Raw genomic sequence first — 17,320 nt, forward strand, 5'->3', positions numbered from 1 at the left:
ACTAAAACTCATGCTTGTGAAATTTATCTCAGATTACAAAAGGCTTTTAGTTTCGTCTGAGTGCACAGTCACTTAACAGACATTCAGTTTTACTGTTTCTGAAACTAATGGACCAGATGTATTCCATTATTAGTCCACAATAACGATTAACTTCCATTAACTGAAGTACATGGACAATTCATTTCATTGGATTGAGTTTCGGGATTCTATTCTATTCTATTCTATTCTATTCTGTTCTATTCTGTTCTATTCTATACTTACAGATTAAATATATATGTTGTATCATATTGTTTTTAGCCATGCCAGTGGTGTTACTTTACAGATGGCATTGTCATTTGGTTGAAAAATCACTTTTGTCCAGACTGAAATATCTCAGCAACTGTTGTATAGTTTGCCAAGATATTTTGTGCAGACATTCATGATTCTTTGTGGATGAGTCATACTGACTTTGGTGACCCCCCTGTGACTTTTCCTGTAGTGCTCCATACTTAGAAAAACTTAGTTCAGACATTCATGTACAACTGCTACTATGTACTACTCATCAGGTAAAAAGTTCATTTTGTCCAGTAATATGACTAAACACCTAAAAAACAGATGACATTCCCATCAGCCTCAGCTGTACTTTGTGTTTAGTGCTGATTAGAAAATGCTAGCATGCTAACACACCAAACTAAGAAGGTGAATTGTGCAAACATAGCAACAATACCACATGAAACATACATTATATCTGTTAAACATCAGCATGTTGTGCATGAAGCTCAAAGCACAGCCTCACAGAGATGTTAGCCAAACATTTGAAGCCACCTTCTCATTTTCCCTCGTTCAGGCAGTGACAGTATCACATTTCATGTCGGATTCATGCTGCAGTTCGATGTTTGCTCTAATTCCCTCTCTAGCTCTTGTGTGTGTGAAACTGAAACTGAACTGAAACTAACTGAAAGTACCTCAGACTAAAGGTCACACACACAGCTATTGTATATAATGTGAAACTGTAAATATGGCCAATGAATTGGTTTATGAAATGGTTTATGTCTTTCATAGTGATGACTTACAGTGCTCAGGTGTCAACTGGAAATCGATGTTTACATTTTTAAATGTGTGTTTCTCCCTCATGCCATTTGCATAATGTCTATTATGGTGATGCAGTGTCTCTTATTTGTTGCCATGTAAATTTTGTGTAAATATTGTGTACTGTATATTATGTGGAATCAGCTGTAAATATGTTATTCAACAAAATGTCAGATGAAGATGAATGAAACCGTTTGCACTGTGAAGAGGCCTTTTGTGTCGTTCCAAATGGAAGTGAACAGAATCAATCTTTATTTCTGTTTAAATGAAGCAAACAGGTAGTAAAGAAAAATTATCAAACAATATAACAAAAACAGATGTACAAATCAACATTTTAGCTTTTTATAAAAGAAATTTGGTGTGATATGATAATTTGCCCTTTTCCTGCAGCCCTTTTTAGCCTTAGCATGTATCTGTCTCCCCCTGCTGTAAAACATGAGATAAAACAATTCAATTCTGATTTCATAACACAAAACTAAATTCAGTTGTTGCCCAAACATTATATACCCTTAGCTAACCTTAGGCCAGTGTCCATAATGAGTACACTCATTTACTTCTTATAACTTGGTGAGACGCAGAGTGTTGAGACGCACTGGAAGAACAGTGGATCCCGCAGCATAGCTAATCTCTCGCAAAATCCCGTTCCAGCATTTCTCTGCCTCCTCATATCTGTGGGAAAGATACATATGTTAGTGTTTGGTGCCCTGTGGCATCATAAGACAGCATGCAGTAATAATAAATGTAATCTCAATGTCTTTCATGTACAGAGAATGATTTGATATGAAAAGGACTTTTTGTCATTGTTCCATTGATAGTATTAAGATGGAAGTAATGTAAATAATGGAAGTAATGGAAAAGAAAGAAATTAAATTTTTGGAGTCAAAATACATTTTTGTGTATGTGTTTATATATAGAACTTGATCTTTTTCATGTCAAAAATTTGGACTTGTCAAAGGAAAGGCACATTAATAATAGTGTGAACTGACCTTCAGCTATTATTGTGATTTGTTTTGAGTCTTGTTTTATTTTATAATTTTCCTTATTGTCAACACTTCCTTTGAAAAGACCAAAACTAACAATGCATTTTTCTGTCTCCCAGTACTTTACCCTGTTTTTGGCACTCGGCACCAAACCCAATTGTTCCCACTAAAGATGTAAATCTTTAAAAACAGGTCAGATTAATACACATTTGGTGCTCAAGTGAGTCTTAAAGATGGTGGAGCTCTGTGGCACAGAGGAATAATATTTATCAAGTCTGAATGACATATTGAGCTAATCCAACCAATTTAAACATGTAATAAATACTTTATGGCATACTGTAATGTAGTTATAAGCAGATACAAGTATTTGCTAATTCATTTCTCAGCAATGAAAGCGCCTCCTATGGGCAGCCTGTGTATAAACAGATAATGAATGACAATGAAACAAAACACAGATGTAATAATGTGAAATGTGTTGTCAGAGAAGATATAATTGTTCATACACACTTAAAATGTCCCTATATCTGCTTACAACTATGTTATAATTCGGATAATTGAGCAGCCTGTTACCTCCAGATGTCAGTCATCTCTGTTGGAACTAGTTCGTCGCTGGTTTCGCTGGGCATCATAGCAAAGCCCCCCACAGCGTACAGGAAGCCTCCCAAAGAGAGGAGATTAAGGGAGCTGCGCTGCTGAGGGAACTCTGTGAACTCAGACCACCTGGAGCACAACAGGACAATAACCAGACAGTAACCACACACAGGGAGGTGTTGATGGTGTTAAATAAGCTGCTATATTATTGTATGACACCCTCAGCAGTACAATGAGTGCTGTTTTATGATCTAATGATCTGCTATTCATGCTTGGTGAGTCATTTTACTTATGTGGACAGATGCTTCACCTCATAACAGTTAGATAAAGTAGATCATAAACCCCCCCCCCCCAAAAAAAACAGTTGTCTCACTTGTTGGTGGCGATGTCATAGACCTCCACAGAGCTGGTGAGGCCTGCGTCTGTGACTCCCGTCACCACGTAAATCTGGTCTTTGTGAACGGTAACACCAAACAGGGAGCGGGCCGTCTTCAGAGGAGCCAGGTCCTTCCACTCAAACTTAGTAGGATTGTAGACGCAGACTCTTCTCATGCACTTCCTGCATAAAAACATGCAATACGGTGTGTTAAAGGGGCACTCTGCTAATTTCATACATAAAGTTCAGTTTACCTTTCTTAATGATGATGTCAAGATAAAAGTCAGTCAGGGTATCTGGACCTCTGCTGCTCTTTTTCGGACTATTTTTTTTCTTTCTTTTTTAATCTGCCTCTCATGAATCACCAACTCTATGGAAATGCATTGCTGATTGGTTTAGTTTCAAAATACTCAAAATGATACTTGCTGTTACTAAATGAATAATAGCACAAGATTAGAAGAAACTATGGTTTTATTTGACAACATGATATCACTGTCACAATCTGTATATTTTACATGTATAGGTATCGAATGAGGAACCTCAATGTTCTTTTTACCGAATAGACCCACAGTGTAAAACAACACTCCTGATGTGTAGTGAAACAAGAAATTATCAGGTAAAAGTTGAAGTTATAGACTATATGTTGTGCCACCTACTTGCTTTGAGACTTTCCTCCAATGACATAGACAAGACCTTTGTGTGATACAGTTCCATGGCCATATACTTCATAAGGCAGAGGGTCTGATTCCCCCCATTTGAAAGACCTGTGTACGAAAACATGTATACAGTAAATGCATGAAATATATAGGTATAACATAATGCACAGTGGCTCTACAGATAATACATGTGATTCACACAATAATTCTAAGAGAATTTATGGAAATGCTCAGGAATTCAAAAAGCCAGGTTCTTGTTCAACGAAAAACTGATCTCCAAAAGGTGATTTTTCAGATGAACAGAAGGATTAAGTATTCCCTTATGGGTTTATTTAAACTAAATAAACCATCTAAATATTTAAACTAAATAAACCATTCAAAAATCCATTGAATCTGCTATAAATGCATGGTGACATTTGCTGTATCTGTGGAAAAATATATGTAATGCCTTGACTGTGAGAGTAATAGTTTTATACTCTATTGCTTTGAAAGGCCATTACAAATTATTTGAATGTACTAAAATGAAGTGTTTTCACAATAGATTGTCAGTATTAAAGGTCCATATTAAATTTAGTATCTGTACTTACTGTCTGTCATAGATCATGACTGAATCCAGGACATGCTCGCCGTCCTTCAGTTCCTTCCCTCCCACAACAAAGATGGAGTTCTCAGCGTCTGCCAGCCCAAACAGGCAACGAGGGTTGGGTTGTGAGGGCATCCCTAACCATTCTGAACTCACTGGGTCAAACTGGGGACAAAGAAAATGATCCGTTAGGCATCCATGTTAACATATTTACAGGTTTACAGGTTATGTTGTAAGATAAGCTATTTGTTTTTTGAATTACAAAGAGCTGCTGATGGTCCTCATGATTGGTGCACTACCTGTAGGAAGTAAGAACTGAATGGCTCGTCTTTATCCTCCTCGTTGTAGAGAAGTCCTCCGACAACAAACACCTGGTTCTCCTTGGTGACCAGGCTGCAGTGGTTTTTGGGAATTTCTGTGGATTCTGACACCACAAAGCATTCATTTCCTGCTGGGTAATAGGCCACAGTCCCTGTGTCATTGATCATAAGTATCAGGTCCGTCTCAAACATCCCAAAGCGTGGGTTGTTGTTGAGGATACCTGGCAGGTACCCTTCCTCATCATCATCCTCGTCCTCGCTTCCTTCTCCCCCTTTTGCCCCGTCACTGCTGGGCTTCCTGGGCTTTGGGAGACGCCCTCTGTGAGCATCCTTGACGAGGTCAAGCTCCTTCTTGATCTCCTGGCTGAATCGGATGTACTGGTGGCGCTCCACTTTCTCTTTGAAGTAATCCAAAGGTATCAGCCGAAAACGGACGCAGTGCAACAGTTCTGGCAGGTCTTTAACCCGGTTCTTCTCATCATGTCTGACCCAGTCCATCAGGGATTCAAACACCAGCTCCTCCTGCTCCACATTGAGGGAATCTGAGGTGATGATTAAGGCCAGCTCACTTGGGCCCAGCTGCAGGAAGTCCTGGTCCCTGACAACAACCTGGTAACGTTCACAGATGAACTCTCTAGCAGCCAATGTGAGCCTGGGACAATCCAGCAGCAACCCTAGTCTGAAGATAGCTAAACAATTTCCCAGCACCAGTTTCTCTTGGAGGTAGGACACGCATACAGAGAAGATGGAAGGGATCTGGTACATATTAGCAACCATGAATATATCCTGGACATTCTGTTCAGTCAGATTAATGTCAGAGGTGTATAAGTAGCGCAGGATCATCCCCATAACACTTGGATCCACGTCTTTTAGGACAATCTCACGCCTCTTGCTCTCTTCCAGGTCAGACAGGAACATGGCCTTGAAGAAAGGGCTGCTGGCAGCCAAAACCAAGCGGTGGCATGGGAACTCCTTGTCTTGGATTTTGAGGACACAATCCACAAACTTGTCATTCTCCAACAGATCGCACAGTCCATCCTGAAGGAGGGTCTGTTGGTACATCCGAGGCTGCTCCACCGGGTCTATAGTCAGGGCAGCCATTTTGTTCTGTCGCCTGGTCCTGGTTGGGTTTCGTGGGCACCCTACTTACTCCCCACAATGGAGCAGGACTGTCAAGCTCTCACAGGGCTGCTCAGATTGCTGTGGATAGTCCTCTATGGGTTGATTGGTTGGTTGCTGGCTGCAGCTGTCTGTGGCTGTCAGTCACAGTGTAAGTCAGGGGTATTTATAGACAGGATCCTCACAAAGCTGAGGAATCCATTTTGGTGGACAGGAAACAGGACCTAACCCCTCCTGCACCACACAGATCCCCACAAACAGCTGAATGACTAAGCGTAGGGATGACAGCATGTTAAATCCAGTAGAACAACTTATTACTTTGATATTTTGACACACTTTTACCAAGTTGTTTTTCTGTGTAATCTAACACCAGCTTGACCTGTATCTCAGCAGGTGCATGGACATCAGTAGAGGTACAGTGTGTACTGCCCACTGTATATGCAACAGTGGTTCTAGGAAGACCAGCAGGTTACATAATAAACCTCCCCTGACACCAGAAAGTCATGTTCATGTTTTATAAAATGAACATGAACATAAGCATCCAGAGTGATGTTGGGATCAAGAGAATAAGGGAATATATTATTATTACATATTACATACACAAGATATATGTTTATAACATATATTAAATACCCATAGTAATAGTATATGTGTATATATTAAAAATATCTATAACATGTTGTGACCATAAAAGTTGAAAATATATATTTAAATTGTATATGCAAGTTTATTAAAACAACATTCATATAAAAAAATCTATATCCTTACGTATGTTTTCCATATTCATTTCTTATTAATTTTAAACATCTATCTGTGTATCCTCCCATTCTGAGAAAGTGGCCTTAGACTTTGGACTGTACTGTGGGCTATACAATATCAGCATATTGATTTGGGGATGTTTATATATTTATGTGACATATGCCTACAATATAAGCATCAGGTCACCACAGGATTCTCCTTATGTTTAAAAAGCATATATAAATCAATTTTAAAAATCAGTCAAAATGCTACACTATTTAGTTAAATATGACTCAAATGCTACCTTAAAGAACAGTCAAAATTAGATTTCAAGATGGCCAAAAACAAACAAACAAAAAACAAAACAAAATATAAAGGCAGCAAAGTTTTAAAAAATTACAAAAAAGGTTTTTACAATGTTAAATAATTCAACATTGACTAATAAATGTATTGTTATATAAATTGTTAAAATATGATCAAGACACTATCAACATCTTGCAGAACAGTAAGTTAGCTTTTTACTCATAGATCCAGAGATAAACAAACACTGGCACCTACTGGCTGACAATGACAAGTGTCATTGAGTTTGTTAAAGGACAAACCACAGATGTGTTATAAAAGGTGGGGGTGTGGGGGCTAATGAGGAAGTTGGGACAAATTTTACCTGTCATATCAACTGAAACTGAAAGCTAAACTGATTATCTGATATGAGAATGTGAGGGAAAATAATTGGTGGAAGATGAAATCTTCATTCAGGCATATTGTCAATTATTCTCTGATCAAACATGCTTTAGTATTTCTTTAACAACTGAAGAATTTAGAAAATGAAAACATGTGTTGGTTGTTTACTCTGTTATGTCTTTTTTTTTTAATCATCATAATGTAATAACATGGGTATTAATGGCAGTCATTGAGCAGCTCTGGTCAAACTGGGCCATCTTGTGGTGACAGATGATAACGTCTCACTATAAGACATCAACACAGTCATAACTAACTGTGTCCAACAAATAGATTTACATTGATTTAAACAAAATTAAATTGTTAATGGAGACCATTCTTAGCCATTTAAGCAAACAGCAATACATCCATTTTAACTTCCTCTCCATTCAGCAACAAAACAAACTCATGGAAGAGAAGTCTCACGTCTGGATTAAAAACAAAACTTTATTCCAAGTCAAAGTTTTGAATGAAACACTTTTGAATAAAAACCCTTCAATGAGAAAAGGCGTTACAATCTGCATAAACATATTCCCGACTATCTGCAGCACTGAAGACACACAGCAGGTTTTGGTGACAGGCAGGATAAGACTGACCCATTTTCCCTGCTGGGTCTGGTATCTTTCACAGCGAACTGAGGACCTGGATCATGTGAGAGAGGGGGGAGAAAGATATCCTGAAATGTCACACCTACTGTAATCTCCTGTGGATGGTATGGTAGTGGAGTAAGCTGTTGTTCTCTGGATAGTTGAACTACATTCAGGTTTTCAACACATTCTCAATCAACATTAAAATAGACTATCCTACACATCCTGACTTGTATTTGACAGTAGGGCAAATACACTTTACAATCAGCTGCAAGCAACGTGGAGGATTTCCACAGCACCCTTTATGTATTTTCTTCATTGCACTCCCTTTGTGGCACCCTGATTTCAAGTTTTCTCAAGTTTTTAACCCTTTCAGTGTTATGATTAGAATATAAGGCGTCTAAAGCAAAACTGAGACACCATCTGACTGAAAATAATCGGTAATACTGTCTGTCCTTGTATATACTATTATGTGTAGTGTCATAAAATATTTGGCAGGCCTATAATTTGCTAAACAATCTTGTGTTCGCATAAAATACAAATACAAAATGCACCATCGGTGGGTTTGTGCCAGAGGACGTGGCGATTATCTACAGCAAGTGCACTTGAGGATATTTCACAGTTCAAAACATTGCCTCGCTTCTGACAAACAAAAGCAAAAAAAAAAAAAGACTTCTGAACAATGTAGGTGCTGACTGGCTGTTATAGTCTGTTTCAGTTACAGTTCGCAGGGCCAAGGATGGAACAATGTGAAGGGGGCTGTCGACCATGAAGTCTGTGAAACTCTGTGCTTTTCTGTCTGTTTATTCTGCTTTTTCTTTGCCACCATCGACTGGCTTCACCGGCTCCAGATCATCCAGCAGGGCTTGTTGTCGCTCTCTCTCCTTCACCAGCTGCACGCCACAGTAGGTCACAAGTAACACTGACAGGGTGGACAGAGGGAAACCTGGAGGATAAAAGAAAAAGAGGGAGAGAGGGAGGAAATGGAGAGGGGAAATGAGAAGAAATCAGAACTGAAAGGTATGACTGTAAAGGGACGCAGCTTCCTTTGTGCTGTGACATGAGTAGATGTTGCAGATGTGTGCAGATAATCCTGTGGACAACCTCTCTGATTCCTAACGCTTCGGTTGTTAAGAGACTTTCCTTCTATTTGAAAGAAAGCAACAAAGAGGATGCTAAAGTCATGTGATCTCTGGAGGATGGTGCCCCTTGAGATTCTGCTCCTTTTGATGTCTGTCTGTGTTGTTCTCGCTTTGACTGGAACTGACAGGAAAGCCTCTGTTTTATTTATGCTATATACCCTGGTTGTTCCCTACCTTTGAAAATCAATCTCCTGCCCACAAGTTTGGCAAACTCCAAACTGTTGAGGGAGAGAACGTTGTAGAGGACGATGGCCCAGAAGTTGGCAGCATTGAACACACCACGGATCCTGCGTGACATAGCTTCACCCATAACACCCTAGACACAGGGGACACAGGAATGCATTCAGGTATCTGGTAGCTATAAAATTAAATGTTTCCTAATTGAATATCCATTTGAAATTCTTTCATTTTCCTCACCTCAGCAGTAGAAAGTGGAGGAAAGGAGAATAACTTGGCCACCCACAGCTCAAAGTTGAGGCCAAAGCAGTTGAAAAAGGACCAGATGTAAACCAATTCACATGGACCCAGCCACAAGGTGGTGATAGCAAAGGTGCATATGGTTGCTAAGAGTTCTTTGAAGATTTTATCATGATCACCGCCAATATAGTCATAAACATACCTGCAAAATCAAAACTCACATTTAATGCAACAAAGAAGAAACATCTTTTATATGATGGGTCCTGTCATATAAACCCACAAATTTAAAGCCAAACACTCACTTGCACAGCCAGTCATTGATGCCTCTGTCAAAGTGCCTGAAAAAAAAAAAGATTTTGCATAGTCAACAAAGAAACTATACAATGATTTATCAAGATTTCACACAACCAGTGCAGGTCACACGTACGTCTCAGCGAAGACATAGAGCATGGTGATACACTTGGGGGGCTGGGGAGGGTCCAGGTGGTCTAGTGTAGCCACAGTGTTGATGACACCAAACATCACGGCTGCTTTCACCCAGTCATACACCAGGTTGGAATAAGCCAGACCAGCTGTAAAAGCACATGTGGAAAAAGGCTATTTTAGCTAAAGAGACATTAATAGTAAAGTTCTGCTAGAGGTAGACTTTCATGTTTTATAAAGCACACGATGCTTAGACTGCTCAACTACATAGAAAATAGAATAAAAGTGATGCGTGGAATGAATATTAGATATTAACCCTTTAATAAACATTGGATGTCAGCCAGTAATAATAACAACACTGACCACAGCTGCATCAAAACAGTGTTAGAAGTCTGTGATAAAGTTGTATTTTCTTTGCAATATTATTTATCTGTTTATATCTATTAATATCTACCATTGACCAGATGCCAGAATTATTTGTGTGGGTTTCAGTGAAGAGTTTTAGTGTGGTCTCACTGCTATTTAGAGTCATTACCACGCTGAAAATAATTTAATTCAAGGGTATAGAGTGATTCCACAATAATGCAAGAAATGTCAACTATAAGTGATTTAAAAAAAATTAATAAATACAAGCATCACTACCAGCTGTGCCAGACCCACCATTGTTACAACACATAACCCACCCAGACACCAGTCAGACAGCTTGGTGACCAGCTTCATGTCACTGGGGATTGTCAAGATGTAAAGATAGTGGAAGAAGACATCCACCACCAGAATAACTCCCAGATGCAACAAAGCCTTGGTGGTGATGTTCCACATCTCCCTTTCTTTGCGGGTCAACTGGGTGTTGTTCGCCTGTGGATTGAAAAATGTTTAGTTTTGTGAATAAGCCATTTTTGTTTTGACCAACCCACCATGTTGTTATAGTTGGAACGATATTCTCTAGTAACTGACATATACAAATGGTGAGTATTAGCAGCAGCAGTAACTGTAGTGCTTATTTGTTAACCAGGTTAATAATTCAAAATGGGCACATTCATTTGTTTAGTAGATAGTGCTTAGGAGTATTACATTTTTATTTTCATTTGTTTTCATATACAGTGACACAGAATCATTGTTGTCCGTGGCTTTCAAATTGAGTTATATAAACACACATCAGTGTCTTGCAGATCTGCATCAGCTGTCCTAAAAAGACACTGCATGTGGGTGTTACATGAGCCTTCAGCAGCTTTCTCACACAATGTTCAATCATGAGTGATGGCCGTATAACTACTGTCAAATCTGCTCACATTTCCATTTCACTAATTTGTCCTCAGTTTAATCTTAAAATCCTCACCTGCGCATGATACCGGTCAAAGGTCATGATAGGTCCAAAGAAGAAGAAGGGGAGGTAGAAGTTGTATTTCAGCAGGTCAGAGAATGTGTAGTTGCCGTCCTTCTTTTCACAGTTCTCCAAACCAAAGCTCATACAGCGCATGATGCTGAAGCCGCAGCCTCCATAGAACAGGATGTCTTGCAGGTCGAAGGAGCCGGTCACCAAGGCTTCCTAAAGGAGGAGTCAGACTTCTTCTGAGCCTCAAAGATCATCTTTTCACATATGGACGACAGATTAGCCAGTATTTGGCTTGAAACAAGAACTTTACAATAACACACCTGCACCTTGTTCTCAATTATATATTATTATTACTATTACTATTACAACAGGGTGAGTAGAAGGAACAGTTGGAACATGTCTAACATCACACTATATTGAATTATATCATTTATATCACCATGTAATACTATATTACTGCTTATTCTTATTGTATTTTTATATTATTTATCATTTTGTGAATTTTCAATTTCTCTTAAATATATTTCATGCTATTGTGTTATTGGTATTGTACCGTGTGTATATTACATATACTGCACAAATTATGAATTATAACACCATATACATTAACATACTTTTATGAATATTGTATTTATTATTTAGACTTACACATATGTAACCATATTTATTTTATGTATAGAAGATACATCAAGGCTACCAGAGCTGCACTTCTGGATTATTTTGTCTTGAGCACAAATATTTGGTAATTTATTTATATAGTTTACTATTATGCACATAGCTTTTAATTTCATCTCTCTGTTTTTTTAATTTGTTTTTTTATTTTTATTGATTTTATTCAAATAGGACTTCATCTGTTCTCTTACCTCTTAGTAGCTTGTCTCTTGTGTTGTTGTAACATGATTTCCCCTGTTGATCAGTCTTATCACCTTTAAGCCCTTTAATGCCTTTCTTTACCAACATTTAATCATAGAATCTTTATGTAATTTTTCAACAATTTAGATTGGAAGTGAAAGTGACGCTGCACAACCCTTTCCACCGTACAGCATTGTTCTTTTCACTGGTCTTCCTGTAGAAACCATGCAACGCCTTCTGCTCTTTTAAAACGCAGATAATTGAATCATATCCCTTCAGTTCTCTGACATTTCCACTGGCCACTCTTTCATGAATGATTTTTCTTCTGGTCTATGGAGTTCATAAGATGAACATCTTCAAATACATGCTACTCATTCCAAATCAAGTAATTGCACATTCAGTGTTTTTGCACCTAAATCGTGGAGCAGCCTGGCTGCTGTTTGAACCTGGAACCACCCACTCACCTGCCAGGAGTTATATGGTTCCAGCTTGATGGAGGCCAGTGTGGTCAGGCCAGCTAATAAGCACATCCACTTCCTCTTGACCAGAGCAACACTGTAGAGTATGATGCAGTGAGACAGAATCAGAGCCATGAAGGTCCAGCCCATCGTGACCAGGACTGCCAAACCACCGTACACACCAAAGATCAAGGATCTGTGCTGTGGGTAAAGAGGGGCCAGCATCAGTGTGATGCAATGACAAGAGTTTTATACAAGTCATAATTTAATGCAACACACATGAAGGATGGTGTTAGTACAATAACATTCTTGCATCTACAACAAGGGACATACTTTAGAATGGAAAGGTTAAATTTTGGGGGAAAAAACAAACATTTTCCAGATATCAATGGTTTAAATGAAACACATGACAAATGTTATAAAATTCAAACGTTTATTAATGTTACCTTACATCCATCTATACCAATCTTCAGTGTAAGCATGGAACAAGATAGAAAACATGTTTAAAACATAATCAACTGTTTTAAATATGTCAAAATATTCAAAAGAAAGAATCATGGGTATACTCAACATACACCACCACAGTCTAACAGATGCAGCTCATGCTCATGCATCATGTTAATAATTTATTAGATCATCTTTTTATTCAGTAGAATATAGATGCACTGGATTTGACTGAACTGAATTACTTGGGCATACTGTTCACATCAAAGGTAGCTTTGAGATTAATGTGTTTATAGCACATATCAAATAAAATCTGGTGTTTAGCCTTGACTGGCCCAAACCATTCATTCCCAAAGTGCAAACACACACATATGTATACATGTGTATTACATACATATACATATAGATAAAAGAGACATGCAGTTATACCTGTACGGAGTCAGAATACAGTGCTATCTCACGGGCATTCACACTCTCTCTTTCTGTCTCCACAACACACACATGCACGCACCTTTGGAGCTACCAGGGTGAATATCTTGGCAAAGATCACGTGACCGGTGAGAGCAAAAAGGATATGATTGCGGAATGTAGAGAACCACATCATCCATTCGAAGTCTGCAACATCCTGCAGAGAAGGAAGTTGCATTACTAACACGTGGTGAGCGCTCTCAGTAAATGCATCAGTAAATTCAATTTTATAACACAATGTGATACATATCAGGATTTTATATCAAACTATATATATATATATATATATATATATGTACAACTTACCATTTTCCTGCCAAAGTAATGCCATCCTGGTTTCACACTTTCTTTGAAGGCCTTTCTGTTTATATTCTCTGAATGAAGAAGAAAAATAAAGAACAACCAACAAACAATTTGTTGGAAATTGTGTATTGGAAATAGTGTTCAATAAATAAAGTGTAAAGATTTCAACACATTGTAGTATACGGGGAAGCTTCTAGGCTGAGGAGTACTAAATCCAAACTTAGGCAACTTTATTTTTGTGTTCTCTGTGAACACTGAACATTTTAAATAATCTGTCTGAACCAAAGGTCCTGTAGGATTCAGAATTTCAATAGCTTCGGTGTAATTGTTGGATTATTCAGTGAATTGAAGGTGTGAGAACACACTGAGTCCATTTGATAATATCAGATCTTACATAATGCACTCATAGTGAAGCTTTCTATTTTTAAATATGACATCTTCCTTCGTACAGTCATAATCTGGTTGTAGGAGATTAGTTCACTGCACAAACGAAACTCTAACACAGAAATGATCAAAAATAACAATGAGGGGAAAAAATAAGCATGATTATTATCAGAATTATGGCAACGCTTTTGAGACATTCAGTGCACAGCGACAAATGTGATTGGCACGTGCCCCCACAGCAGCTCTGTCGGCTTTGCCTGATTACACTAATGGCCATGAAAAAGGATATCAAAATGTGAGGGTCAGTCAGGGAAAGCCTCTTATGTCTGGGAACACAGCCAGACTTCTATTGGCAGTATACAGTGCTACTGTAGCATGCAGACTAGTGCAGAAATCCCACTGACTGAGCAGCCGTAAATGACCATTTCAAGACACAGAGTAAATACTAAAGAATAAGGATCAGGACAAAATGATGAATGGCATGACTCTGTCCTGGCCAATCTGACAGCACAGACTGTGGCAGACTGTACCATTCGCCAGATTACACTGAGTCCATTCAGATTCACTGTGTGAGGAGGCTAGTTTTAGCATTTTAGGGTCTGAATACATGCAAATATTTGATATTATTTCAGGATAAAAGGTTTGGGAATTAGCTGGCTCACTGTAACTGATTCTTAAACTGAAATATCTCCATGAAGAAAATAATTAGAAAGTAACTGGACCATCTTAAAATTGTCTTCGTATTAATAGGAGCATGCAGGAATTCCTCAGGGGACAGAGGTCCCTTTTAATCTGCTGAATGGACTTAGTTCTGCACAGCTTTAGGTGAACTAGAGCAGTGTTTTAATTAGGGATCTTATTTTTTGGTGCAGATTTCAACAATAAATTCACATTTTTACACATCAGTGAGTTTTCAGTGAGATATATTTGAATTAAAAGTGAGGTCTGCAGCGTGTTTTTTTATTCAAAGCTCTGGAGCAGCTGGTTTAAAAGTGTCCATTCACTCAACCTTCAATAAATATGAATGGATTTTAGTGAACTTCAGTAAACCTCTTGCACTGTGTTATCGATTTTTAACGTTAAATTGACAGTGTGTATGTGCGTTGGACATCTCTTGACTTGTTGTGCACTCACCACTTGAAGCTTCAAATATCCAACTGCCTGCCCATATCAAGGCCACGGCGAGTACAGCTGTGTAGAGATATAGCTCATATCTGGGGAGAGCAGCTTTGATCCCCATGGTGAATCTGTACACAGGGAGCCTAACGGGTTGAAAAGCAATCAGCCACACAATATTAGATCTGACTGAAGGGAAACAGTATGAGTATGAATTAAAATAGACGGATTCAAAGCTGGTAACATAACATTTTAAAAATATGGACAAGGGGTTAACCAAGGTTTACTGAACCTGTGTTTTAAACATGTAATTGTTTATACTAAAAGAAGAAATTGTTCATTTTCAGTTCGGCCTGAGGCCTAACAGTATGAAAACAATTATTTTGACAGCCTTGTGGAATTACTCTGTGGGTTTAACAATTAAAAATGTGTCAAATAAAGGTTTCGAATCCAGTATACACACTATTTATTACTGTAGATTGTTCAGTTTAGTGATCAGCACTTTTCATACCATCATTCTACTGACAATAATTAACTATTTACATTACAGCCCAGTACAAAAACAGCCCAATGCGTTTATTTAACAACAAAAAAACCCATCAAGGTGAATAAATGTAATTCTCCTTGTTCCAACACATCAACACATGTTCTTCATGTCGGATACAAACCAAGGTGTTTTAATGAGCTGGCATTTTACTAATAAGCCTTCAAGATCGACAGGCCGGTGACTTAAATAGGACTGCAGAGCTCTGGCTCCTCGGAATCAGCATCGTCAGCTGCGCAACCCTACCTCTCCTTCCTATTATAGCTCCTGCAGTTGGTCTGCTGTACAGCGGGGCAGCTGCAGTGCTATGTGATCTGAGGGGCGCTGGGGACTCACTTCGCAGAATAATTAGCACTGGCTGGAATGACCAAGAATGGTGCATCGGAGTAAGAAAACAAACAGGCAGCTACTTTCCAGTGGAGAGTAACGCACTTGTACCTAGTTGAGTGGGTGTGTGTGTGCGTGTGTGCGCCAGGCTCATGTAGCGCACTCTGGGTCGAAGTTAAAGGAGTTGGACTATCAAGTCGTTTCCATGCCAAGATGTAACCATGGCCAAGCAGGACCTCCGCACACTGTCCTGCATACAAATCAAGGTCCACAGTTTCACTGCTCCATGCACACAGAGCCGAAAACACACGGGCCCTCTGCATCCATTCTCATGGTTACTCTTATATTTAACCCTATGCACAAATAAAAGAGTCTTGTTTTCACTAACCTTGTATCCGCTTCACACTGTCAAGAAGGGGGCGGCAGTGTTTACAGCCCGACTCTTCAATACAGTCAATCAGTCAAAGAAAATTGGTGGCGGTAGTTAGAGCAGGTTTTTTCTAATTCATCCGTCTTGTGGGGGCTTGCCGCTGCCGCCGCCTGCGATCACCAGCCTCGGCAAGTCAGGATGTTGCGGACTCAACGAAAGGAGGAGGAGGAGGAGGAGGAGGAGGGGGATATATTTATCCTTCACTACTGCACCGCATTGAGGGGTGGTCCACACCGAAGCCATCAGACCTTCCTGGAGCGCAAACCCCGCTCTGACACAGTGGTTAGAAAGAGGGGGAAAGCGAGCGCTGCAATCAATAGCAGGGTCTATTACAGAGACAATATCAGCGTGAAACACCAGAGCCTACCTCTGATCTTCAAAATATAATGGATTAAACTTGAAAATAAAATGAGCTGGGCATGCAAATATTACAGAATGCAGGCCTACTAAATGAAATATGACGCTGCTGCAATAAAAGTGTTGTTTTTTTGTTTGTTTTTTTTGATGTTGTGGCAGACCCACATCCTCTTTAACGCTCTGCGGTATCAGAATATGCTTCCACCTTAAACAGTCATCTAAGGGATTTGATGATTTTACATAGTTTTCAGTCAATGTTTCCTATAATTATGTGACTTTATTAGGAGCAACTCTGTGACAAAATAGTACAGCTAGCAGAAACCATCAGCTGAAAACACTGCGGACAAAACGAGTGAATACAGATGCAGGTGCTGTGCTGTATTTTGATCATGAATGCAGAGCATCCTTGAAGCAGCTTCCTCATTCTCACACTAGGTGGAGCTCTCGACTTTTTAAAAAAAAAAATAGTTCCCCAAACCATCAGCGAAAGGGCGCGCACTAAGGGTTTTGGATTAACACAAAGTATTTGCTCGGATTGTGAAATGAGCTGTTGTCAGCAGCGTGAGCATGTTAAAGCTATAGACAGG

The 17,320-nt window shown here is 39.1% G+C and overlaps 2 protein-coding genes across 3 annotated transcripts; both read right to left on the reverse strand.

The window, feature by feature from the left end:
• Window positions 1-1,272: 1,272 nt before the first annotated feature.
• On the reverse strand, window positions 1,273-5,787 carry LOC139629197 (kelch-like protein 40a). The gene is made up of 6 exons (XM_071491680.1): window positions 4,554-5,787; window positions 4,259-4,419; window positions 3,672-3,779; window positions 3,013-3,198; window positions 2,619-2,768; window positions 1,273-1,737 (listed from the first exon to the last, which is right to left on the reverse strand). The coding sequence occupies exons 1-6, from the start codon at window positions 5,673-5,675 to the stop codon at window positions 1,626-1,628; spliced, it is 1,839 nt and encodes a 612-aa protein (XP_071347781.1). The 5' UTR covers window positions 5,676-5,787; the 3' UTR covers window positions 1,273-1,625.
• Window positions 5,788-7,575: 1,788 nt separating this feature from the next.
• On the reverse strand, window positions 7,576-16,526 carry hhatla (hedgehog acyltransferase like, a). Of its 2 annotated transcripts, XM_071490463.1 has the most exons (13): window positions 16,335-16,476; window positions 15,094-15,221; window positions 13,579-13,646; window positions 13,316-13,429; window positions 12,807-12,827; window positions 12,367-12,561; window positions 11,054-11,263; window positions 10,401-10,572; window positions 9,722-9,866; window positions 9,597-9,632; window positions 9,295-9,496; window positions 9,052-9,193; window positions 7,576-8,681 (listed from the first exon to the last, which is right to left on the reverse strand). In XM_071490463.1, the coding sequence occupies exons 2-13, from the start codon at window positions 15,197-15,199 to the stop codon at window positions 8,539-8,541; spliced, it is 1,554 nt and encodes a 517-aa protein (XP_071346564.1). In that variant the 5' UTR covers window positions 15,200-15,221; window positions 16,335-16,476; the 3' UTR covers window positions 7,576-8,538. The 2 variants fall into 2 exon arrangements, with proteins under 2 accessions (XP_071346564.1, XP_071346565.1); XM_071490464.1 differs by lacking the exon at window positions 12,807-12,827 and having other exon boundaries at window positions 16,335-16,526.
• Between the last annotated feature and the right edge of the window lie 794 nt (window positions 16,527-17,320).

This window comes from Trachinotus anak, unplaced genomic scaffold (assembly GCF_046630095.1).
Source record: "Trachinotus anak isolate AG129_WGS33_773 ecotype Australia unplaced genomic scaffold, CSIRO_AGI_Tana_v1 ptg000012l, whole genome shotgun sequence".
Taxonomy (NCBI): domain Eukaryota; kingdom Metazoa; phylum Chordata; class Actinopteri; order Carangiformes; family Carangidae; genus Trachinotus; species Trachinotus anak.